The sequence below is a fragment of the Berkeleyomyces rouxiae genome (genome assembly GCF_048999995.1).
Source record: "Berkeleyomyces rouxiae strain 22BRR77 chromosome Unknown BrBRR77_ptg000001l, whole genome shotgun sequence".
Taxonomy (NCBI): Eukaryota; Fungi; Ascomycota; class Sordariomycetes; order Microascales; family Ceratocystidaceae; genus Berkeleyomyces; species Berkeleyomyces rouxiae.
Window position 1 is genome coordinate 4,514,783 of NW_027396491.1, and position 25,148 is coordinate 4,539,930.

Genomic DNA, 25,148 nt, shown 5'->3' on the forward strand with positions numbered 1-25,148 from the left:
TCGTCCGCGTGGCCCCAAACAAGACCCAGAGTCCTGGCCTCGCCGCCGATGTAGTGATAAAAATATTTGTGCAAAATAAGAAAAAAAAGGGGGGTTGGCGGCGTATTCACGCCAGAGGGTTGGCAGCGCGGTTGCGCGAAAAAAAATTGGCCCCAGAGGCTTATTGATTGATTGATTCTTTATTTACCTGTCTACTCGCGAGGTATTCTCGGCATACGACAGGGGACTACAAGTAGTACCAGAAATTACATACAGAAACAGAAACCTAAAATCCAAACCATGCATACAGAAACCCCCCGCACAAAGTGTAATGACTAAAGTGTGTCCACCCGCCCAGCCCAGAGGCTGTCCTTTGCTTGTGTGGCCCCAAACCTGGCCCAGAATCCTGGCCTCGCCGCTGATGCAGACCAAACATAAAAACAAAAACAAAGGAAACAACAAAGGGAAGTACAAACAAAGAGAGAAACAAGTAGGAAAAAGGAGGTGATGGCAGCGCAAACGCGCTAATGGGGAGACCCCAAGGGTACGCCGTCTCTAGGTGGCAGAGGGGGCGCGGGAGGGGCCGCGTCTTGCGCCTGCGTGTCCGGCCTCATGCGGCGGTGAGCCAGCAGGGCCGTGGGGGCTTTGGCTGCTTTGGCGGCCAGCCAGCAGGCTCCGCGCTTGGTACCGATCAACTTCTGAAAGAAGCTGCTGGACACCCGCTGTGGGTTGTGGTGGCAAACCCAGATGTGCTCCGGGCTCGTGTCGGCTCCGCAGAGGGGACAGGAGAGCACGGCGTCCTCGTGCTCGAAACGGCGGTGATAGGCCGCAAAGTCGCCGTGTCCTGACAAAGCTGTCAGCACCGCGCGGGCGAGGTTGCGATCGGTCTCGTCAAGGAGACTTGTCCAAGCCTTCTTCGGGGCCTGCACCGGGCGGCGCAGGTGAGGTCTGGAGTTGCGACCCTCTGCCTCCCACCAGGCGCGAAATGCGGTAGTGACCCGGGCGCGGAATTCACTGCATGCCCAGGAGAGTGACATGCCAGTCCTTGTGGTGATTATGTCTGCACCCCACCTGGCTTGTCTGTCGGCGAGCTCGTTGCCCACGACATCGGAGTGGCCTGGAACCCAGATCGCTTCCACCTCAATGGCTCCATCTGGCCACGGTCTTGGCCTCGGATGGTTGGCGTCGGGACGTAGCCAGTCCGCGCAAATTGTTTGGGCTCTCCGAAGGTGTTCCTCGGAGGTTCCGGGCTTGACGTCCCGGGACGTGAGTCTACTCACCGCTGCCATGTTGTCTGAACAGATCCAGACTTTGCGGCACCGCGGTTTGTCCCGCAGGTCGACGGCGGTTATGGCCTCGGCAATGGCCAGCACTTCGGCGTCGTGCACCTCGGCGCGGAAAGGGACCGGGCGGTTTCCCGAGAGCAGGACTTGTCCCCCCTGGATAATTACCCAGCCGGCGCCAACCCTGTTCGGACTCAGCTTCGAGCCGTCTGTGTATAGCCACAGGTCTGAGGGGGGGGAGGAGCGGACCAGAGCGAGGTGTGCTGCAGCGGCAGCCTCTTTGTCACCCCGGATCGGGGCCCGGGTCGAAGGTAGCTTGCCCTTGCACGGCGGCGGGAAGCTCGTGGACAGCTCGTATGGAAGCATACTCCTGAGCTCACCCAGTATGCCCCACATTGGCCTTATGGAGCCGAGGGGGTGGTTTGGCGGGGCCAGCGCGACTCTGAGAGCAGCCGACCCAAGGAGGTTGTCCAGCGCATAGCGCATGGGAGGGAAGCCCGATGCGAGGTTGTATATTGCACAGGGTGTGGTGCAATATAGCGGCAGGGCGGCGCGGAGGCCTCTGCGGACGGTGCGGTCGAGGAGCCTTGAGGCCCCCAGTAACCCGCGGCTCAGCGGAGCGTTGGGCGGGGTTGGGCGCCACCATGTGGCCGCAGCGTAAGACAGCTTGGCAACCACGCATGCGCGGACCGCCGTGAGGGCGCCCTTGATCGGGGCGCCTTTCCAGCACCCGGACAGAATCTGGATGCCGCGAATGGCCGGTGCCGTCCTCTGTGCCACGTCTCGGATGTGTGGCACGAAGGAGAGGTTTCGTGACCAGCGCACGCCAAGCCAGCGCAAGGTCTCGCGAGGGCTAACCGCCTCCAGCGTAGAGCCGTCGGGGAGTCGCAGGCTTGGGTTTTGTCCATGACGCTTGCGCGTCACGTGAAGTAGTTCGGACTTCGTCAGGTCAAGCGCCATGCCGTTGTCCGTGCACCAGCTGTCAACGAGCTCCAGAGAGCGGGAGAGAACCGAGCAGTTGCCTTCGAGGGACGAGTCTGAGTTGACTAGGCAACCATCGGAGGGTCGGGCGGAGGACGACGATGCCATTTTCTTTTTAAAAAAGAAAAGAGGCAAAAAAAAGAGGAAACACAGGACGAATCCCGTGTCTTTGAGGTGTGCCATAACCATGAATCGAACATGGGTCACGTCGGATAATTGAGGATTGAGGACCACAACGACGTATTCTAACCACTAAACTATTATGGCTTGTGGTTTGGCAGAGACATTAGGGTATAAGTATGGCCGGGCTGCGCGCGGGGGACCTTTTTTTTTTTTTTTTTTTTTTTGCGGAGGCGGTGGTTCATTAGTTTGTCTCTTTTGAAAGCGTCATCGTATTACTATTCCTGACTCTAGAGATTGTGAAGCTCCAATGTATGAACATTGGAGAACGCGGTGTACAGAAAGCTGTTGAAGAAATGTTAGTCATGTGTAGTTGGTCAAGATGATATCAGCCGTAGTTGAGCCGACCGGTGAATGCCAGGATGATGGTGTTATGTTGTCCAATGAAACACACCAACGTATGTTACATAGTTTCCTTGTCATGTTTAACCAACTATTTCAACCGAGAAGTACCACTAGAAGTTTCGGCTCTCATATTCGTCTGATATGGTTTAAATTTGCTTTTTTTCTTTCTTTATTTAACTCTACATAATTTATAGCTTTTCCCGGTCTAGAAGTATCAACATCACATCACAAACACGTCCACTACAGCCCAATGCCGTCGTCGGCATTCCCCCCGGGCCAGCCGACGGCCGTTGCCACGGCCAAAGCCAACTTCCTCACCAACTATATCCTCGGCTTGGTGGCAGCATATTTGGTGTACAAGCTGGTTGTATATCCGCTCTGGCTGTCACCTCTGCGCAAGTTGCCCAGCGCGCATCCAACCGCGCGCTTCTCACCGCTGTGGATCACGGCGGTGCGTCACTCGCTCCTACGGCATGGGGATGATGAGGATTCAGATCCGCTTGTGGTTCAGGCGCAGTTGCATCGTAAGCTGGGTCCGGTTGTGCTGATTGGACCACGGCATGTGAGTGTAGACGGGGCTGAGATGGTGCGCGCGGTGTTCCATGAACCGAGCCACAAGGCACGGTGGTACCAGGAGTTTACGGGCTACCATCGGTGAGTATAAAATGAGAAATACCGTGTGCCTTTCAGGCTGTACGAGAAACAGCTGGGTTCATTCAAACGGTGGGACTAATTTGAGTCTCGCAGTATTCCCAACATCCTTTCTTCGAGAGATGCGTATGCTCACTTTTCCCGTAGGCGCATGGTCGCTCCGGTTTTCACCAAGACACATCTCCACAGCAGTAGCGCTTTCCGCACTCAAGCCCAAGTGCTTTTAATTGAGCGCTTACTCCCATCTCTGGTGAAGCAAGCCCAGGAGCCCGGGGGCATCGAAGTTGTAGACCTGTCACATGCCATCTCACTGGATTTCATCGCAGCTTATATCTTTGGCTTGAAGAAGGCTCGAGGCATGATTTTGAACCCATCTGACATGCGGACCATGTCGACAAGTCCTGGGTTAGTTGACGACAGAAAGACTCCTGCGAGACTAAGGTTTGAGGCCTGGAATCTAGAAACATGTGACTCTCTCGCCGAAGCTTCAGGCTTCGTCACTGAGAAAGGAAAATCTTATAACAAGGAAGACACGCCGACAGTGTATCAAGCCACAGTTGCCGGATACGAGAAAGAGATTGAGGAAAACGGCGAGAACTCACCGTTGTATGAAGTGGCTACAAAAAAAAGAAGAGAATGCATCGCTTCCGAGACATTCGGCCACATCATGGCTGGCCACCAGCCCACAGCGACTGTCCTTTCCTATATTTTCTGGCATCTCTCAAAAGCTCACAGCATTCAAAAACAGCTGCGCAACGAGCTCTGTAGCCTTGGTGTCGCAGGAAAGCCCCAGCTGGCAGCCTACAAGGCCCTCGACGCCTGCCCGGTGCTGGGCGCCGTCATCTATGAGACCCTCCGACTCAACGCACCGATTCCCGGCCCCCAGATCCGCGAAACGCCGCGTGCGGGATTCACGGTCGGCGGGCACTTTATCCCTGCTGATGTGGAGATTTCGGCATGTGCGTACTCGCTTCACCATGATAAGACTGTTTTCAAAGATTCCGCGATGTGGAAGCCCGAGCGCTGGCTAGACACTAGCGAGTCTGAGATGGACGACATGCGGGAGGCTCTATGGGCCTTTGGCAGCGGGCCGATGAGCTGTATTGGCTCAGAACTGGCTATGATGAGTAAGTGGTAGATGCCCTGTTGGTAGGCTATGAGATGATTGATTGCTAATTGTATGCAACTTAACAGTCATCAAGTACACTGTAGCGACAGTATACATGAACTTTGAGACCGCCATCATTGATGATAGCAAGTTCAAGCCAAAGACTTGGAGAAACATGATCAACTTTGATAGTTCGGCAAATCTAATGCTGGACGTCAAGAAGATTGTGACACGCTGATATGCGCAGGTACATAGGTAGTACAAGTCTGGGGTTAGGGTTTCGCGAGTTGGACACAAGCTCCGGCTGGTAGTCTCCACTTTTGTTCCGGGGGTCTTTGGGGGTGATGCTCTCTGTATTTTGTCTCTGAAACCTGCATTTGCTGCTTGTTTTCTGTTCTTATGCCTTCATTTCGGCTTCTCCAACTCCCAAGCCCAAACTCACACTGCACCGTCGACGCAACTTAGTTTTTGCCGAACAACCGCCAGTTGCAGCTGCCCATTTCCCACATCCGCGATTTCAGCACGTCTTGCCCACCTGCGCAAAAAGGCTCCAGCCCGCCCGCACCCCAAGAGTTGATGGGTTCTTGTGTCATTTGCGTATCTCAGCTCGGCTTGTCGCGGCTCTCTGGTGCTGCCTTTTCGCTCTTAGCTTCAACTCGCAATCGGTGCTCTCGACATTGCACAGAAACTGCCTCATATCGCCAACATTAACCACGTGCAGCTTTTCCGAGACACTCTTTTCAGCGCATCAACGCTCTGTTGCGGCACCCCTCGAATCGAAGCCCCCCTCCCTCCCATAACACACATCCACAATGGCCCAATCCACGCCGGCCCCGCCGCCGCTCCTCCTCACCAAGCGCATCACAAGCTCCCTCGCTCGCTCGCTCTCCGCTCACATCCACACTGTGCTGCTCTGCTCACCGGCCGGCAAGTTGCTGGCCCACGTCTCATCGCCGCTCCGCCCCGTTGCCGAGCTCCGCACTCAGGCCACCGTCGCTGCCTCCCTCATCAGCCTCTACGCCTCGTCCGGCAACAAACTTGCTCCTGCTCTATCCCGCGACGGAGATGATATTGCCGATGTGCCTAGCGACGCCTCTGACACCACCGAGCACGCTACATATCCCTACACTACCTCACACAGCAATAATCACATCGGCAACAACCCTGTGCCGTCCCCCGGCGCCGGCTTGGGACCTAACCCCGGCAATACAGCAACACACGCTCTCCCCGAACGCAGCAACGGACCGCGCCCCAAAACCATAACTGTGCAGCTTACCGGAGGCGCTGTCGTTGTGCGCGAATTGGCCTGCGGACTTCTATTCGTCTGTGTTGGCGCAGCCACTCCAGCCACAGCTGCCGATGACACCACGCACCTTTCGCTCTCATCGCTGTCATTCCACAACAACCACACCGCTGCTGGCACCTCTACAGCCACAGCACTCGTACAACCCGCCGCCGTGCCCGCACGCAACACCACAACACCAGGCGCCAACAACAGACCAGGCCCAGCCCACCACGCACACGCCTCAGGCCCCGGCACCTCCAACGACAACGGCGTCAGCGCAGCACCAAGCGCCGCTAGCGCCGGGTCTGTCGGACTCTTGAGCACCGGCTCTGGCGCCGCTTCCGGGGCAGACACGGGGCCTGATCCACCGGCTCATGGCTCAGGGCTGTTGCTGGCCGGCGGGCTGGGGGCGCGCGTGCCGGACGCGGCGGACGAGGTGGACAGTGTGCTGAGTGCCGGAGCGATGACGACAGCGAGCGTGGCTAGCACTGCCAGCGCGGTGGCAGTGGTGGGCATGAAGCGCGCGGTGGAGGAGTCGGCGAGACGGCTGGACGCAAAGCTGGCGGCGTTGTGCGTACCGGATGAAGGCGTTTTCGAGTAGAGTCGTGGCGAAAAATAAAGAGGAGTCAAGTAGCTCTGTTGGCTTCATTTCTCTTTCTGCTGGTCATTTTGGCAATGGATTGATGTACTTGGCTTTTTAGAAATGGCATGCACGGTTTTGTTTTCTGGTGTACTAGAAAATGAGAAAACAAAAAGGAAAGAAAAGAACGGAAAGAAATAACTTGTGTGTATGACGTTATACCCGAAGAGTTTGACCCGAGTCCATGTTGATTTCTTGCTGCATCTTACGAGGTATGTATGCAGGCTTTCTTTTCTTTTCTTCCTAGATATCTTAAACGGTACACAGTCACATTGCCTGTGATCTTCTCTGGTATGATAATCATGATTCATTATTGTTTAACTTACAAATTGCATCCAAACTCGATGATGATAGGCAAACAAAGCATAGGGCGCAACCAACTAAGACGCAAATCCAAAACACTCCTCAAACAAGCAATCAAAGTCCTGCAAAGTAACCTTCACTTTCCTCATCTTGACTCGGCTAAACACCAATAACAACATGAAGCTAGTTACCCTATCAAAGATTAAAACGGGGTCTCCATCACTCAATGCTCATCCGCATGATGCCGTCATTAGTATCCACCATCCCCTGATACCCAACGCGACCAGGAAGCTTGGGCGCTCTGCTCAAGCTGCCAGTTTCAATGCTTGTGCTAGAACTCGTGCTCGTGCTCAAGGGCACACCACGTTCTCCTCCATTACTAGTCGGCCTAGGGCCCCAAGGTGGCATGTCGCGCTGCATCGGACTTTGCATGATGGGTGAATTGTGAGCACTGAGGCTCGGAGATACAGCGCGACGCTTGAAGGACATGGGATCAAAATCATCATCACGTCGTCGCTTATTGTTAATGCGTCGTGTAATCTCAGCCGCCGTGGGTAGTTGAGGCATTATGACCGATAAGGAGAGATCCGGTGGCTTTCCATCCACTTGAGTAGTGCTAGACAGGACTGGAGACTCCATGGACATATCATCACTAAAGGTCGACATTGCTCGGGGCCTGATGGGTCCCATGGGCGGGGTGGTTTGGCCTTGAGGTGTACCGGAACCGATGCTTTTCGAAGTGATACTACCCCACAAGAGTTTTCCATGCGGGGGTGGGTTTTTCTTCCATGCAGCTGATAAAGCATTTGTAGCTTCAATCATCATGTCATCCTCAGCGATTTCATCGGCACTATCGACGGGAGCGAGATTTGGGGAAGAGTGGGCTGTAGTTGAGACAGATTTGGGGACAGTATGTCTAGGCTCCGGTCGGTCACTTTCCATAACCTGTCGTACTACTTCCGCTTCGCGTCGAGACTCGGAGTCAATAGGAGCGGTTTCCTCTGCCAATGCAGCTCTGATACGGGCAAAACCTTTGGTTTTGGGCTAAATAATATGGATTATTAGTACATGGTGTTGGTGATATCATAGGCAAAGACAAAATCATTTGCGGGGATAAAAAGGAAAGGGAACACTAACGAGAAGGTTACCGCGTTTCGTAGCCACCTTACGGATCACGCTGCGATCAGCGCCATCACCAAATGATCTAACAGCTTCATCGGGATCGCTTCCCGAAATATGGAGTTGATTCGCTTGCCAGCTGATACTATCACGCCGGTTGTGAGCCGCGCCCAGAGGGCCATCTTTTGCCAAAGTTGAGGGTGGTGACTTCGAAATAGCCCCAAGTCCATGACCCATGGGCGTGCGTATTCTGCGCTTCGGTAGTTTCTTTGGGCGCGTCTTGTCGCGATAACTCATCAAACTATTCATGGGCGCGCCGCCAGGCCATCCTATTGGTACGCCAGTTCTTTGGATATGCGGAGTCGTAATATAGGGTTCGTCCATGTCTTCATCCATCACGTCGTTATCAGAGCTTGAATCAGTATCCGATAGCGCTGCTCTAACGCCACTGGCCAGAGCAGAGGAAATCGAGCCACGATCTTGACCCCCCATGACAGACCATAACGAAGAGGAAGACTGGTCTGTGCCGCCGTACTCTCCAGATCGTCGATGTGGATGATTAGAAGCTCTACCGCTGTTAATGGTGGGTGATGAGTCGAGGATGTGTTGTTCGGCCAAGGTGGAGTGGTGGAGGCTAGTCGCCACCCGCGAAAAATCTAAGCCCCGTGACCTGCGGGGGATAATGTTTGTAGGAGACGAATAAATTTGCGTGTGGTCTGTAAGCTTTGGCGATGGAGGAGCAGGTTTGATGTTTTGTTGTATCGAGGAGGAACTGAGAGGAGATCCAAAATCCTTGGACTGTGTCGGAAACTGCAGAGCGAGACCGGTGACCTTTCGTGGGAAATCTGCGCGAATGGGTGTGACTGGAGTCACCACGGTTGATTCTTTGATGCTGCTGTCATCCTTGGAGGTCCGAGACGACTCAACTATAAGCGGAGATGGCGAAAGCTTGATGGGTGTTGACTGGCTGCTGTCTGACAAGGCACGCGCCCTAGTTATTGGAGTTAAACCGGATTTTGGGAAGTGGGAGTCTGGTTTTGAGCCAGCGTCATTGAGGGCGGTGTCATAAAAGCCCAAAGTTCGGTTGTTGTCCATGTTTTCGGGAGGTTGATCCTGTTTCTTGAAGTTTGGTTGAGTAGCAAATTTGTAGTGGACGAGCTGCTGCAGGAAGTGGCCAATCGTGGAGGGGGCCAAGGGGTATGGTATTGATTATAATTAAGCGTTTTCCGGCCAGGAAGATCCGATTTTGCATAGAAACAGGTTTCTAGGAAGAAGGAAGATATCGGTATGCATTTAACAAAAAAAGATGGGCTGGGTATGAAAAGAGATGTGCAATGACATCTGGTGAGGGAATGTCGGAGAGAAGTATAAAGGTAAGAGGCAGCAAATTAAGAGTATTAAAAGGAATCAAGGCAGCACTAGGAAAAGCCCTGTCAAAAGAAGAAGTATGTGGGAATGTTGAAATCATAAAAGCCCCGTCGTCATGAAAACGCGAAAAAAAAAAAAAGAAAGAAAACACGAGGGATCTTGTTTTCCTCCTGGCGCTATGTTACCTGGTAGTTGCTAGGTTGGCGATGGAAAACTAGCGAGAATGGCCCAACCGACGAAGAGGGAGGAAATGTGTAGAGAGAAGGACAATATCAAGAGTAAAGAAGTAGCGATGGCTAGATTATATAGTCCTGAAGCTTTTTTTCTTAGCAACTACCTAATCAATCAGTGAATAGCGCGATTGGCCAGATGCAAAGGCATCGAGGAGACGAATGGATGTAGAAATGGAAAGAACAAAAAAAAACAAGGCCCGGCCCGTTCATGGCTGCGACCCATGAGAAGAAACAATTACTAACCCTAGTTAACCCCCTCACACTTATCAAAGTTTTATCCACAACGCCTGATATTGGGTCTCGACAATTGTGGATACGCAAAAGTGGACTCTTATTTCAAGATAGACTGGTGACAGTATGAATGATGTTACGTGATAACGACCAACTCTGAATCAACTCCTTAATGCTATGGCCAGACAAACCCAACGGCGTCTTGATATAATGGATTCCTCCCAAGACCTTTATAACATGTTCTTTTTTGTGACATTCAGACCTGCTTAGTGCCTCAAGATTTGCTGAAAGCACTTGGCCATTCCACGATGGCAGGCTTTATTTACTTGGAGGGTGCTCCGGCTTCGTCGGGAGTCACATAATACGCGATCAGGTTTTTGTAATTTTGGCGCAAGGCTTGGCTTTCCCCAGGCGTTGGTCTTGTTGCGTCACCATTGCGTGCTTTCCAACTCTCTGTGGTCTCGATAATCGTCGCATTGGTGTCTACCAGTGAGGCATCGGCAAAAGTGAATGTCCGGTATGCGGCGTTGGTCCAACCGGTTGCTAACATAGAAAAAATCACTAGGTCAGCACATCATCTGAGAATGGCGAGGCAAGAATAATACACATCAATGAAAACTCACCATTCTTGGGGGGAATGTTATGGAAGCACTCTGCCAAAAAGTGTAAGAAGGCACCATGGGACACAACCACCACATGGGCATCTTGATCTCCGTTCTCCAACTCCCATTGCCGCGCAATGCCTTGTAGCTCTTTTCTGGCATTTGTGGCTCTGGCTTCAATCTTGTCCATATTGGACTTGTAGATGCTTTCGGCACCTAGTTTATCGTTCCACCCCACTTCAACACGGCTCAAGTCAACCAGACCTTTGTGTTCGCCTGCAATAACATCTGGCTCCGAGCCTGTGTCACAAGGCCACGGGCCAACTTCCTGCAGCTTTGGCAGTAGCAGCATCTTGAGCCCACGATCGGATGCGGGCTGGAAGCCTCCAAGGCAGGTTTGGATGGTGCGCCTCAAAGGGGAGGCGATCAAGTGCGTGACTTTGGTATGATGAGGGAAGACAGACTGTAGATCGGCGCATTGGGTATGGCCCAGCTCGGTGAGCTTCGGGTCGTGAATGGACCGGGCCTCGGGCGAGAGGTTATGCTCCCCTTGAGCATGGCGGACAAGGTATAGAAAGACAGTCATAGTAGTGAATAGAGTCGTGAGTAGATTGAAGAATGCAGATGGACAAAATAGCTTGAGGCAAGAAAATATATGGGAGCAAGAGAGTCAATGGATAGTTCAAGATGGCAACAAGAGGTTATAACTATTGTCCAAGGGGGAACCTTCTGCGCTTGGCCCTTGGGAATCACATCACATGAACACACTTATGCGCAAGCACGAGGATATTCATACATTCATTCACATTCAACGTAGTACTGGTAGAACCCCTTTAAATCCTTTTTATAGGGTACCGCCCCACTTATTTGCAGCTATGATATTCTGGATGTTATGAAGACCCCAGACTTTCAAGTCCAACCCTGAATCAGGACTCCGAGTCCGAGCCTGTTTTGAGGTGATGGTTCTTCTTCTGTTCGGGAGGAACTTTTGCTGCATGAGAGTCGCACCCATACTGTGGGCTTCACTATCGACAGTACCATAACTCATAAACCGGCATCATGCCGCCTGTAGTACAGTAGTGCACCAGCCACCCTGCGTCGTGAGTGGGGAAAGTTGATACGTCCTGATGGCGCCGAACCCCTTGCTAGCTTCCTTTTTCTTGTAATAACCAACCTAGCTAAAAGTATGGTCATATTGAATCTCAAAGTCTGCTCTCTTGTGCTCATGTTATAGGTGTTGACATTCAAATCCCACGCTATCCCTAGATATGTGGACTTAGTTTTCTCATTCAAAGTTTGTTCTGCTTCTATCCATCACTGTTCCATGAGTTGTACAGAATATTCCCTTTCTAGATGATCTACACCAATCACCTATTGCTGTAAAGCAACGTAGCGTTACATTAACTAGTGACAAGTTGTTCTTTATGTGTCCTTCAGCAGCCCAGTAGATATCGGTGAAGACTTGACGTCACCACAAAGAGCCCTAAGAACCCTAATGATATATAGCGTAGAAATATCTTTGCCAGATTTTGACGTTGATGGGTTTTTGCCTAGATCATCGAAAGCGTCAATATCATCCGAGACACCTCCGTTACCGAGCCTGTTGCAAAATGTAAAAGGCTCTAGGTCTTAGGCTTGATTAATCAAGTCTAGCTGTACTTGAGCATCCTTTTTGTTTTCCTCTAGGCCCTATGCTTTGATTTCATCACAGAGATTCGAGTAGGTTATTTCATACCCTCCTTTCTAATGCCCGTACTGAAGGAGCTGTAAACGTAGCTGTAAGCGACATCATTTATCTTGTCGTTGGCATTGAGCGCCTTGCCGGTCTGAGCTATGCTATGTTCTTAGTACATAAAGTTGGGCCAGCTTCGATTTATACAAACCATCTCTGCATTACTTGTAGTGAACAAGTTTGTACTATGATACTACGTAGCAAGTTATGGCACTATCGCATGGCTGAACTATAGTCGATGGGGGACATGACTCGGAACGTAAGCAGCAAATTGCCTGACACTTGACAAGAAAGAATAAATCTAGAGGCTACTACAGATATTTTACAATATGTGAGTAGCAAAGTAGTTGCGCAAAGGGACAGCTGGTGTACTCTTGGTTGAGTAGTTAACGCTAGCTCTATCCGGGAGGGGAGCTTTGGGCGGTACAGGGCGTTTGAAGGAATACTGCCTCATGGGCGTTCTCTTGGTTATCATCTCTCTCAGTGATTCGAGTCTCTCTAGACATTTGACTTTCTCTTACTGACTGAGACATTTATCATTGATAGTTCCACTTGCCGGCTTTCATTTTCATACACCAAATCTGTGCCTAGAGCTTGTGTCAATATACTGTGGGAATGAGAGAATCGGGTAGTTACGTGAAGGAGCTATGGCGCCCCTAGCTCTTAGCGTGTCGTTGAAAGTGGGGCCACAATGTCCAGGAGAGTGGGTCTGGAGTAACACACACTTGCATGTTGTTTAAACTGCATATTTTTGATAACTACTCGCCGTTGATCCTCCACCAGTTACGAGAATCCAGGTATCGACATGTTTGGCTTGCAATGCGCATTCATTTAGAATTGAGGCAGATGTTTCATTAGAATACTGGAGATTGCTCTACATTTTGATAGTACCTCAGCCACGGCAAAAACAATTCCTATGGTGACGCCCATGTGCGCACACATAGTACATGAAATAACAAAAAAGTGAAAAAAAACACCGATATTAGCAGTTTTCAACATTTGCTTTGCCTTGCTTCTCACTAGCCAATCTAGAACTCAATTAGCGCTTCCTCGACTACGGGCTTTGAGGCCGCAACCACTGGCACATGCTGAGGTGCCGATGGGAAGGCATCAACTCCGTATGACCTGTATGCTTGGCTTGGTCCAGCAGCAGGCGGGTGTGCTTGGGGCGGCGCCGGTTGCTGCCAGGAGGCCTGGCGCTGCGGGGGCTGACCATGGGCATGAGCTGCAGGAGGTGGCGCCGACGGGGTAGACTGCCAGTATGGTGCTGATGGCGCTTCTTGGTGCATAGTGAGTTGGGCAGAAGGCGGTGAAACCTCTAGCGGAGCAGAGGCCTGTGCTATAGGCGAAGAAACAGTGACTGGTGACATGGAGTGTGCTGGAGGGGGGGCGGATGGTGTGACGGAGGATGCAGATTGTTGTTGGTGATGGTAGTGCATGTTGGGGTAGTTTGGAGCTGTGCCCTCTATGGGAACACGAGCATTGGAGTCGGCGGGGGGAGCGTTGGATTGGCGAGTGCCATGGTAGTACGAAGCATGAGGATTGACCGGGGGTGCGCTGGGTATATGTTGAGGGGGTTGCTGTTGTTGGGCCGGGGCCTGGGCATTCGTCCGGGGAGCCGCAGGTGCAGGAGGATGTGAGTAAACGGCTTCGGGTGGAGGTGCAGATGCCTGCCATGCCTCGGTAGACGGCGGCTGTGAAGGGTACTGGGAAGAGGGTGCGATAGAAGCACGCTTGTCATAGTTGGTATAATCGGTTCTAGGAGTTTGGTGGTATGCATGAGGAGGGGCTTCATAACCAGCAGGGGCTGGAGTAGACGAGTAGAAGTTTTCGGCAGGACCACTCGGGTTGTGCATATTTGGCTGCATGGGGGAGTAGGGCGCAGACAGCTGGCGGGCATCGTTGTATTGGCTAATAGAATGATGCGAGTAGGTATTCGACAGGCGCTCTTCAAGCATACGATCGTAATAACGAACAACGGTGGCCAGTTTAGCATGCAAATCAAGCAAAGTCTCTGTTGAAAGTTAGCAGGGGTGTCTCGGGAGGTAAATGGGGGAATGGATTGAATTAAGCCTACCATGCTTGCTCATGGTTTCGCCGTATGTGCGTGCGAGTTTGGGCCTTAATGCGCTGATGCTATCATACAGTTCTTGGATCTGCGGTTCCCGTAGAATGGTACCAGGAGGTTGAGTCTGGAGGCGTTCAACCAAAGTTGAGAAGAGATTGATGTTCTCGGCTTCCACATGCGCCAGCTCGTAGTCATTCTTTGGGGGAACAAAGGTCGGGGTGGCACTGGCGCCAACGCCAGTAGCCTGTTGTTTCAGGGCAGCAGAGTGCATCATCTTCTGCTCTTCCATATCAGCCAGAGAAGCAGCAATGGCCTTCTTGAGGTCTTCATCCTCATCGGCCTCGTCAATGTCCGACCTGGCGGTATCTTTACTAGTTGAAACTGTAGGGTTGAAGGTGACCTGTTTCGGCGTGTTCTTGGAAGGTTCCGCATAGCCCTTTGAGTATGCACGAACCTCCTCCAGGCTCATAGCCAGGGCCTTTTTCAGATCCTCGTCAAAGTTGTCCTCGGGGTCCACACGGGCGTTGCGGGGGTGCATTGCTGAGGTGCTCCGGGTCTTGTGAGGGTATGTGGGGGATCGGTCGCTGGAAGACACTGTGGGTGCCTTTTTCGTGGTGAGCTTTTCATAGCACCCGTCATCGACCCTAACAGGATCGGTGATTCCTAGGTGAGGCAGAGGAAGGCTCTTGCTGGAACATTGGTGGTCGAAAACGTTTCCACAGTTGCGGCAGTGATGCTTGCGGTTGGTGAAGGTGAATGCTGTACGGCACCGCATGCAAATATCAGAGTCGGCCCATTCGGGGGGCTGAAGGGGGGTGATTCACGAGTTAGTAACGAGACTCGTGGTAGATCTCCTCCTGCTGCATCGAAGAAAGGTGATACTTACAGCACTGCTATCAATCATGCTGCTGGCCACGGCAGTTTTGGGAGGAAACACAAAACCGTCCTTCTTGAGGTTGCGATAGGTCGTGGTGATGTACATTAACTCGTAGCGGCCCTCGGTAGCAACGGCCCAAGCCTGGATCAGCTCTAGAATTCTGGTCTTGACATTGGCATTCAGAGCAAGCGGGCCGGTCGCTTCGAGGTGGAGCTTGAGATTATCCATGAATTCACGCGATGCGATCTCACGCAGGAAGTGGTCGCCACCATTCTTGATGCATGTATCTGTAAGCTAGAGATATAGGAGGTATCATTAGCATGAGGAGGATAGAGTTAAAAAGTCCACATGAAAGATGGTTTGCGCACATTTAGGGCACTAAGTTGGGTGTTCGGATTCTTGTTGTCGATGCGCTTTTTGAGCGAACGCATAGCCTCTTTAGGCTGCACAGCTTTCGAGCGGATGACGTCGGAGATTTCGAGGTTGAGAGCAATGTCCTCACTGGCATTTGACGCCGTCAGTAATGCTAGATTCGTATCTGGAGAGGGGGACACTTACAGGCTGCTGCTTGTTGCCTTTTCGACCTGCTCGTCCAGAGCCGTATTGGCTGACGAAGACCACCATCCCATCATCTTGGCGGGAGCTACAGTAGATGGCTACGCTGAGGGGCGCGGGTGAAAAATTAACAGCGAGATGGAAGCCAAGAGCGGCTTTTATCCAGCGACTTAAGCCGTAGTGAGTAGCAGTGGGAAGAAGGTCACTGGTAGAAAGGGCGGAGGAGGACGGACGAGTCGGCTAAAGAATCGCTGACGATGCAGCAAGCAGGTAGATAGCGGCAGCGCGGCCGTGGAAGGCAGCAAAATAGCGACAGGAGAGCGAGGAAATGCAGGAGACGGCCAAGTTAGTCAGCAGAAAGAGGTTGGCTGGAAGGAGAGAGGAAAGCCCGACCAACGTTTCGGGCAAAGATGGCAACGGCGATGATGGCGAAGAGGCACGATGGAGGGAGGGTTTGGATAGTGTGGATGATTTGATATGCATGGAACTTGGTTGACGTGAGCAGGCCAAGGCCACTGGGCAGAGAAGCCGGGGTTGTTGGTCTTTGGCAATTGAATTGTGGAGTTGGGCAAGGCAGCCTAAAAGCCTCAAGACGACGAGACCTGTAGCACAAGTACATCACAGGGCATCACAGGGCCTCAAAATAGCCACATGGGACACGCAGGAGACGCCATGCTTATAATTAGACCAGTTAGATGCATCTGCCGATGACAAGACCGCGATCACGGCAAAAACAGCACCAAGAGCCGAGCCGTGAACAAATCAGAGGAGAGCCTCTTGTGAAACAGACACGTCGAGCTGGGCAGGGCTGGCCGGGTTTCAGAGACTGCTTCAGTGGGTTTCAGCGTGGCGGCCCCCCTAAAGCTGCAGCTGGCGGCAACTTACAGCACCACAGCACCAAGACATCCATCACATCACGCCCAGGCAACGGGCCACCAGATGGCCTGTGTTTGCCCCCCGCTTTGGCTTGTCCAAAACCAAGGGTGAGTTGTCGTCAGCGCCCCATGCCCTATACGATGCCCTATCTGCAGCGTGTACTACCTGAAATCACACAGGCTGTCCAGAGTCCTGAGCAGCCCCTCGCCCAGTCAGAAGCCCCGAGCCGAGAGAAGCACAACGCTCCAGGGCGGCGTTGATCACCGCAGAACCAGCACATGGCGTCTCTCCCCTCTCCCTCTCCCTCTCCCTCTCCCTTCCTTTGCCGCTCCCTTTTGCCCGTTCGGAGTACAATCATCGTCATCTGCCAACTCTTTTCTTTGTGCTTGAAGGCTGTGCATACATGTATATTTGTACAAGTAACTACAGCTACAACCAACTAAAGCACAACCACAGCCAACTGGTACTCCCGCCACCACACCAGCGCCTCATTAACGACTACGTGCACAAGGACGCCCTCCACCGCGGCTAACCCGTTCCATCGGGTCCGTACCAACCACCAAAACAAGGCGTCCGGAGTCCGCCTCCCCAGCAACCGCGAAAGCCAAACTTCCCCCTCGAAATCCGTCCGGCGTGCAAGTCACCCGCGCGTTGGCCTGGTCGGATTCTGCGCCTTGTGCTTGTCCCTCACTTCGCCCCAAATCAACATGCCCTAGGCGCTTTGCTTGCACCACGCTTCCAACTATCGTCATCATCATCCTTCATCGCCTTCATCATTGTTTGTCTCCAGCATGAGCCCTACCGCATACACCTCACCGCCGCCCATGGTGCCGACGCCCAAAGCCAGCCCGGGCCATGGCCACAGCCACAGCCACAGCCACGGCTACTCGCTCGACACTCGGGCACTATCGACTCCCCGAACCAACGGCTCAAATGCCTCTGCCGCCAATGGAAGACCGGCCCCCACTCCCTCGCTCCCCCGACCGCTCCGCCATCTCGACGACCTCAAGCTCACCAGCCCCGATATCGACCCGTCTATGCCTCTTGGTCGTGTAATTGACGAGGGCAACCGCTTGATCCACGAAGCTGCTTCCTATCGTGACATCTCCAAGCAGATCGACCTCGCCTTTGAGAGCTATCTCAAGGCCTTCATCATCTCGGCCAAGGTCATTCCCGTCCACCGCGAGGCTGCTACGATGGTTGATCGCAAAGAGCTCAAAACCGCCTATGCCCGACTTCAAACTGACGTCAACAAAAACTACGAGAGCTTTGAGCAAATCAAGCTCATGATCATGGCCGACAACGACCGATCCGGCATTGTCCCCACACATCTCAGAGGGCCGCCCCCCAGCGACCAGTTAAACGGCCATCCCAGGCGCTATCTCGCTACACAGGCCAAGCCCACCCACCGCCGCGAACACTCAACGCCAAACTCGGTGACACATCCCTCTCCTCTCTCACAGTCAGAAGAGTCTCCCACCTGGAAACAGCCACCAGTAGTCCGCCCAAAGCCCCAGAACCTCGCTGGAAAGTCCATCAACAGCCCAGAACCGCTGGCCGACGACTTGAGCGACCGCTTTTCTCGGCTTCGCAACATTTCCCCGGCGCAAAGTGCCCCACACAAGCCCCAGGGCCCCAGAAACATGCCCAATAACCGCCCCAAAATCACCGCCAACACCCAGCTACCGCAACTCCCAAAGCTTCCAGACGCCATCTACAGCCCAGCGCGAGGCACAGTGTCTTCCGAAGCAGCACAGCTACCCTCGAGCACACCGCGGGGTCTTTTTACGCGCACGGGGTCAATGTCGTCAAATAATGGCTCCTACTCGCCGGCCAGCGCTTCAGTGCCAAATCCTCCACTCTATTCCTCTCTGGTGACGTCACCGGCTGTCTACTCACAACCAACAACAGCTACCAGAACACAACCCGCCGCCAATACCGCAAACTCGGCACTGTCATCGCGACTCAACAACTCTCATCTCCCTCCCAAGCAGTCGGCGCCTCTTTCTCTTCCGCCTGGAAACTTGATCGTCGCCTCACAGCTATCCAACGTCATGAAAACTGGTATCCAAGTCATGATCATCGATGTCCGTTCACGAGAAGACTTTGACTCTGGTCACCTCATGTCCCGGGCAACTATATGTATTGAGCCTGATGTCCTTCTCCGCGACGACCTATCAGCTGCGCAAATCGAAGAAAGCTTGGTCGTGAGCCCAACCCTGGAAGAAAAACATTTTGAAAAACGTCACGAGTTTGATCTCGTTGTCTACTACGACCAAAGCACACTCTCCATCCCACAAAGTTCGGCTGCCGATCCGACCCTCAAGGCCCTACAGTCTCTGCATCGTGCACTTGTTGATCTCAACTGCGAAAAGGAGCTCAAGAACCCGCCGCGTCTTTTATCAGGTGGAATAGATGCCTGGATTGATCATGCGGGTCCATTTTCATTACAAGAGTCCTCGACTAGCAAAGCAGAGCGACGGAAGCCTAATCCTAACTTTCTGAGCGATGGCAACACCGAAGACTCCCTTCTGAATCGGCGTCGCAAAAGCGTGCGCTACATTGTCAACCCTCTTAAGTCAGAGGATGTCCAGAAATGGGAGGAGACCATGCAAGCCGAGGAAGAAACAGCCACTTCTCCTACGTTTGTGCGCAGTCGGGACGAATTCCTTCGCCGCTTCCCTGAAGTTCTTCCGGACCAAGAAGAGTCCATGACTTCGAGCTCTCCTCCAGCTCGTCAACCCCCAGTGCCACCAACACCGAGAAGATATGTTGCAGCACAGTCCCAGGAGTCTCCCATGTTCATTCCACCTCCCCAAAGACCACCCCCGGCTCTTCCTCGGCCTGATCTCACGGGCCTCAGTCAAAAGAACGACAATGACGATTCTAATGCAAACAGCCGGTCGTCTGGCCGTCAGTCGTCGCTTTCTCTTTCCGACAGCGCTCTGGAAGTTACAGGACCTCACTACACTGGGCTTAACAACCCATCCAATTGGTGCTATGCCAACTCTATACTACAGGTTCTGCGGGCGTCGCCTGGATTCTCACAAGAGATTTTGCTTTTCAACAGAACAGAGAATGCTTGGCCGATTACACAAAAGCCCATTGAGAAGACGCCGCCGCCGCGGTTGATGATCAAGATGATGTCGAACCTGTTCATGTGGATGCATTCGGGAAACTTCAAGTCTATCACGGCTCAAACATTGCTAGTAAGTGGCATCAGATTTCATACACGGGGATTCCCAAGGATTACAGAATGCTAACATGTCTACCATATTACAGGACTACTCCAAGTACATCTGTCAAAAGGCTGGCTTTGAGCAAGTCTTTGGTAACTCTAGCCAGCAAGATGTCACCGAGTTTGCTGTCTTCCTTACCGACCAACTTCATGACGAGACAGACCGGTTTCGAAACCTCAACAGCGACTACATCAGTGCACCCATTCGTGAGAATGAGCCATCACTATTGGGTGCCATGAACTTTTGGAACACATACTGCAGCAAAAGCCAGTCTATTGCTGACAAGTACTTCCGCGGTGTGACTGTTGAATACACGCAGTGTGATCACTGCAAGCGCGTCGAACGCTCAGCCAGCGTCTTCTTCCCGCTGTACCTGACACAGTCATGTGGTCCAGACACTAAAGTGCAAGACGAAACCCTTCTTGATACCATGCAGTCATATTTTTCGCGCATGCACATTCCCGATCGGCGGTGCGAAAAATGCAACAAGTCTGGATGTGAGCGCTGGAGTGAACTTGCCAGACTGCCTCCGCTTCTAGCCGTTGTACTGCCGCGCGGCGAGGCCGTCGGTTCGACGTCGGTCAAGCTCTGCAACAAGATCACGTGGGATTTCAACAACTTTGACGTGTCGCGCTTCTGCCTTCCAGCGGCACAGCGCGCCGGTGCAGGCACTGGTGCGGGCACTGGTACCGCATCTGCCGACCCCGGCTTTGCCATACCGGCGCAGTACGAGTGCTACGGTGTGATTGTGCACCGCGGCGCTTCGGTCGCAAATAGCGGGCACTATTACGCCTATGTGCGCAAGACGAACGACCGGTCGCCGTATGCCTGGTACAAGTGCAACGACTCGGTTGTCACGACCATGACGATTGGCTCGGGCACCAGTGCCGATCAGGCGAGCGAGGTCTTCAAGAGCGGGGCCAACGCGGTGCCGTACGTGGTGTTTTTCAGGCGCAAGAACTTTGATTTCTTTTCCATTAACTAGCCTGGCGGTGTCTTTGCTGTTGGGTATGGCGTTGCGGCATGTTTAGTGATGGTCTTTTTTTGATATCTCTCTGTACCCCGTCTTTTCCATATATGTTCATGATGCCCATGTTCGCTTTTGTTCTGTTTATGCTGTATGATGATTAAATATAACGCTTCGGCTGCTGTGCTCTTTTTGCAAGTAGGATGTCCAAGGGTTATGTGGTGGGTTTGTCTATGCCCCTCATATTAAGGTTGCTGCATGTATTGGATGAGGCTTTCTATCTGATGTTGCTGGATATGTTTACAGTGGAAAGCTAAAGTCGGTATGTGGCCTGTTTATCTTCCACTCTGCGGCTGTGTCTATGAGTTGGTTGCATAGCACATTCGGCACGTGGCGATGGGAATTGTAGTTCGAAGGCTGCCTCGAATAGACGAGCGACTGAGGCGCAATTCAGATGCTCTTTGATGAGAATATGTTGGGATCTCGTTGTTGGCCGACCACAAACCCCCAAAATACGTGAACCTAGACATTAGAATATTGCCCTTTAGGGTTACAAGATGGCCGGGCAAACAAGCCCAGCAATTTTACTCCAACCGAAAACAACTGGGGCCCTTGACAAAGTGGGGTCAGTGAAATGAAGGCCCTGGGCGTTTGGAGAACAGGCGAAGTACGCACAGCAAACCAAACCACAAGTCCTCATTTAATAAGGCGGGCGAAGCTACAGGCCAGACAGCGGCGATGTTCGTGAGACGACGGTTGTGAGACGGAGTATTTCCGGTCCGTCGTACAGGCAGGCGGGCAGGCTGGACTTGGCCAAGCACCGTAGCTGAGAGCTTGCCAACGACTGCTGGTGACACAAATCTAACTTCTCTCCTGTGGCACATCATTTGCAAATTGGACACCTACATCTTTGTCTCTATCGGTGTCAAAAGTCAAAAGACAGAAGACAACATCCAAAAACGCTCGCCGACTTTCACAATTATGCAATGCCAATGTGTGCACAGCTGGCCTGCAGCTCGTTCACCAACTGCCGGAGCCAGCCCAGCCCAGCATAGCCTAGCTTACCCTAGCCTATCATATCATACCAGACCCAGACCCAGACCCAGACCCCCTGTTCAATGCTGACATTCATCTTTTGCCCCAACATTTTTTTCCTCCTCCCTCCTGTAACCAAGGGTAGCCTGTGTGAAGCTCAACGTCGTCGCTTATTGGAGAGAGCCAAGGATAAGCTAGCACGAGAAAGGGCGTTTTAGAACAGTACAAGTGCAACATAAACCAGCAAAGCTCCAAAAAAGACCAGGGCCCCACAAAGAGCTTCGCCCTGGGTGCACCACTCCACTTTCAGGAAGGGGAGCAAAGGAACTCTGGCAGGAGCAAACGGCCAACCCCTGCCTGCTGCTTCCTGCCTTTTGCTTCCTGCCTTTGTTGCCTTATGCTCTGCGACTCCCCTTCAGGCGCGTCGTCATTACCTGGCCGCACACTTTCTTCTTGCAAGATTCTTCATCGGCGCCTTTCTCACTTCTCCTACAAACTCGTCGAGTGTCCTCCATCTCCATTCTCGCCTCTTCGCCTGATCTCGATTTCCACCTGCACAGCGCCCCTGTAGACTGCCACTCCAAATTGAATTGCAGTTGCCACCCGGTCCCGAACTCGTGCACCGCTTCCGGCCCTGCCACCCGTCTCTATAAACCCCCCCAACCATCCAGAAGCTCCGTTGCTTCAACTCTCCCCCGCTCTTCTTCCCGCCACATTTCCGTGTCTCGGCCGCCGCCCACGCCCTCCCCGCTCCACCATGTCGTTCACCACCGGAATAGCACCGCTCAAGCAGATCGGCAAGCCGCCCTACACCATTGAAGTTCCCGGCCCTGCCGTTGAGGGCGAGACACTTCCCCGCCGTCACCCCAAGGCCAAAGACGGCCTCCTACGATCTCCCGCCGAGGGTGTCTTCACCATCTTGGATCTGGTTGAGCGTAGCGCAAAGCTGTTTGCCAACAACACCATGACTGGCCAGCGCAAGCTGGTCAAGATGCACAAGGAGGTCAAAAAGGTTCCCAAGGTTGTTGATGGCGAGGTCACTCAGGTTGACAAGGAGTGGCAATACTTTGAGCTGTCCCCTTACAACTACATTACCTACGCAGACCACCAGAAGCGGTACGGTCAGGTCGGTGCCGGTCTGCGCAAACTCGGAGCGAACCCCGGAGATAAAGTTCACCTGTTCGCTGCTACCAGGTACGTTGGTAGCCTTGATGGCCCAGTTATCTCTACCAGGACACCCGCAAATACTGACATGATGATGCCCTGCTTCTAGTGCCAACTGGCTCACCCTTGCCCATGCTTCTGCGTCGCAGTCTATAGCCATTGTCACCGCCTACGACTCCCTCGGCTCGAGCGGCGTCGAGCACACACTTGTCCAGTCAGCGCCAGAGATCATGTATGTCGATCCTCACCTGCTAAAGGTCGCCAGTGGTGCTTTGGAAAAGGCTACCTCCATCAAGACTGTCATCTACAACGATAACTGCGTGTTTGCTACTGGTGAGGAGGTTGAAAGTTTCAAGGCTTCACACCCCAACATCAATGTCTTGGGCTTCGAAGAGCTTCGCAAGCTTGGCGAGGAGAATCCCGTGGATATTGTCCGCCCTAAGCCCGAAGATATATTCTGCTTGATGTACACTTCCGGTTCTACTGGTGTTCCCAAGGGCGTGCCCATTACGCACGAGGCTGCTTGTGCCTCTGGTAGGTTCCCGTCGCTCCTGGTTTTTCTTTTCTCTCCCAACCTACTAACACATCTCTTTAGTTGCTGGTCTTTACTCGTGCATAGAGGGCGCTGTTACCTCCAACGATACCATTCTCGCTTACCTCCCTCTCGCCCACATCTTCGAGCTCGTCCTAGAAAATCTCGTCATCTCCATTGGTGCTACCATGGGCTACGGAAGCCCCCGTACCCTGTCTGACACCATGACGCGCAACTGCGCTGGCGACATGCGCGAGTTCTCGCCTACCATCTTGGTCGGTGTTCCGCAGATTTGGGAGACCATCCGCAAGGGTGTCACGTCCAAGGTGGAGCAGTCTAGCCCGCTCATCCGCTCCCTTTTCTGGGGTGCTATCAACTACAAGACCTGGATGACCAACCACAGCCTGCCGGGTGCCAGTTTGCTGGACTCTGTCGTGTTCAGCAAGGTGCGCCAGCTGACTGGTGGGCGTCTTCGGTTTATTGTCAACGGCGCCAGTGGCATCAGCGACAGTACCAAGCATTTCCTGTCCATGGTGCTCGCGCCCATGATGGCTGGCTATGGTCTGACCGAGACCGCTGCCATTGGATCGCTAGGTTCTCCCCTCCAGTACACGCCCACTGCCATCGGTCCCATCCCTGCCTCGGTTGAAGCTAAGCTGGTGTCCATTCCTGAGCTGGGCTATTTCACCAACAAGTCTCCTCCCCAGGGCGAGATTTATATCCGCGGATACTCGGTCATCAAGGAGTACTACCACAATCCCGAAGAGACTGCTAAGGTAATTACACCCGACGGCTGGTTCAAGACGGGCGACATTGGTGAGTTCGACTCAGTTGGCCACATGAAGGTCATTGACCGTGTCAAGAATCTGGTCAAGCTGGCTGGCGGCGAGTACATTGCTCTCGAGAAGCTGGAGTCCATCTACCGCGGCAGTCAGCTGGTTGCCAACATCATGGTGCAAGGCGACAGCGAGCACAGCCGTGCCATTGCCGTCATTATGCCCAACGAGATCAACATGAAGGCCAAGGCCAAGGAGCTGGGCATCACCGACGAGCACATCTACTCCAATTCCAAGATGCAGGCTGCCGTGCTCAAGGACCTGACGGCCATTGGCCGCAACACGGGCCTGAGCAGCCTTGAGCTCATGGCCGGTGTGGTGATTTGCGACGAGGAGTGGACTCCTGTGAATGTAAGTTTTTTTTATCTTTTAAATTTCCCTCTGTTAACCGGCGGTTTGGATTACGGCGTGGTAATCTTTTTAAAGAAAGCTGTTAGACTAACTTTTTTTCTTTTTTTTTCTAGGGCTTGGTTACTGCTACGCAAAAGGTCAACCGCCGCGTGATCAAGGAGAAATACGCAAAGGAGATTGCCGAGTGCTTCAAGAAGCTGTAAGGCGCTTAGGGAGAAATAGTGAGGTCTGGGAGGTCCTGTTGTCTTGGGGGAAGGTTTCTTTTTGTCTAATTTTTTTTTGGTCTTTTGTTCTGCGGTTCTCTTGTTTGTGAAATGTCCATCACTGATGCTGTTGTTTATCCATTCCATTCAGTGTCGCTTGTGTTTCCAAGAACAAATTTTCCATGCCTGTTTTTCATCAATATGATTTCTTGGACAGCGAGTAGTCAGCCGTCACTAATATGCCGTGATGTGATGGTGTGTATGCCTGATTCGCCGGAGCTAGAATCATGTGGCATGCGAGACGAGAGGTGTGGAGGGCTTCGGTTGTGATAGACGCCGTGTAAAGTGCCTGGACGCTGATGCAGGCTCAGCGGCGGTGAAGTGATGTAATCAATACGAGGGCTA

At 52.8% G+C, this 25,148-nt stretch overlaps 8 protein-coding genes across 8 annotated transcripts; 4 read left to right on the forward strand and 4 right to left on the reverse strand.

Annotated features, from left to right (window-relative positions):
- Positions 1–503: 503 nt before the first annotated feature.
- BROUX77_001267 (uncharacterized protein) lies at positions 504–2,351 on the reverse strand (the record flags this gene model as incomplete). The annotated part of the gene is made up of 1 exon (XM_073745677.1): positions 504–2,351. One exon carries the CDS (start codon positions 2,349–2,351, stop codon positions 504–506), a length of 1,848 nt encoding a protein of 615 aa, XP_073609502.1.
- Positions 2,352–3,018: 667 nt separating this feature from the next.
- Positions 3,019–4,765, forward strand: BROUX77_001268 (uncharacterized protein; the record flags this gene model as incomplete). Its single annotated transcript, XM_073745678.1, has 3 exons — positions 3,019–3,422; positions 3,516–4,546; positions 4,614–4,765. 3 exons carry the CDS (start codon positions 3,019–3,021, stop codon positions 4,763–4,765), a joined length of 1,587 nt encoding a protein of 528 aa, XP_073609503.1.
- A 574-nt stretch (positions 4,766–5,339) lies between these two features.
- BROUX77_001269 (uncharacterized protein) lies at positions 5,340–6,413 on the forward strand (the record flags this gene model as incomplete). Its single annotated transcript, XM_073745679.1, has 1 exon — positions 5,340–6,413. One exon carries the CDS (start codon positions 5,340–5,342, stop codon positions 6,411–6,413), a length of 1,074 nt encoding a protein of 357 aa, XP_073609504.1.
- Positions 6,414–6,974: 561 nt separating this feature from the next.
- On the reverse strand, positions 6,975–8,969 carry BROUX77_001270 (uncharacterized protein; the record flags this gene model as incomplete). The annotated part of the gene is made up of 2 exons (XM_073745681.1): positions 6,975–7,799; positions 7,893–8,969. The coding sequence occupies 2 exons, from the start codon at positions 8,967–8,969 to the stop codon at positions 6,975–6,977; spliced, it is 1,902 nt and encodes a 633-aa protein (XP_073609505.1).
- A 1,059-nt stretch (positions 8,970–10,028) lies between these two features.
- On the reverse strand, positions 10,029–10,894 carry BROUX77_001271 (uncharacterized protein; the record flags this gene model as incomplete). Its single annotated transcript, XM_073745682.1, has 2 exons — positions 10,029–10,249; positions 10,330–10,894. The coding sequence occupies 2 exons, from the start codon at positions 10,892–10,894 to the stop codon at positions 10,029–10,031; spliced, it is 786 nt and encodes a 261-aa protein (XP_073609506.1).
- A 2,174-nt stretch (positions 10,895–13,068) lies between these two features.
- BROUX77_001272 (uncharacterized protein) lies at positions 13,069–15,617 on the reverse strand (the record flags this gene model as incomplete). The annotated part of the gene is made up of 5 exons (XM_073745683.1): positions 13,069–14,054; positions 14,118–14,913; positions 14,995–15,279; positions 15,354–15,486; positions 15,544–15,617. The coding sequence occupies 5 exons, from the start codon at positions 15,615–15,617 to the stop codon at positions 13,069–13,071; spliced, it is 2,274 nt and encodes a 757-aa protein (XP_073609507.1).
- A 1,590-nt stretch (positions 15,618–17,207) lies between these two features.
- On the forward strand, positions 17,208–20,640 carry BROUX77_001273 (uncharacterized protein; the record flags this gene model as incomplete). Its single annotated transcript, XM_073745684.1, has 2 exons — positions 17,208–19,625; positions 19,699–20,640. The coding sequence occupies 2 exons, from the start codon at positions 17,208–17,210 to the stop codon at positions 20,638–20,640; spliced, it is 3,360 nt and encodes a 1,119-aa protein (XP_073609508.1).
- Positions 20,641–22,414: 1,774 nt separating this feature from the next.
- On the forward strand, positions 22,415–24,743 carry BROUX77_001274 (uncharacterized protein; the record flags this gene model as incomplete). The annotated part of the gene is made up of 4 exons (XM_073745685.1): positions 22,415–22,851; positions 22,931–23,355; positions 23,417–24,540; positions 24,654–24,743. The coding sequence occupies 4 exons, from the start codon at positions 22,415–22,417 to the stop codon at positions 24,741–24,743; spliced, it is 2,076 nt and encodes a 691-aa protein (XP_073609509.1).
- Positions 24,744–25,148: the final 405 nt, after the last annotated feature.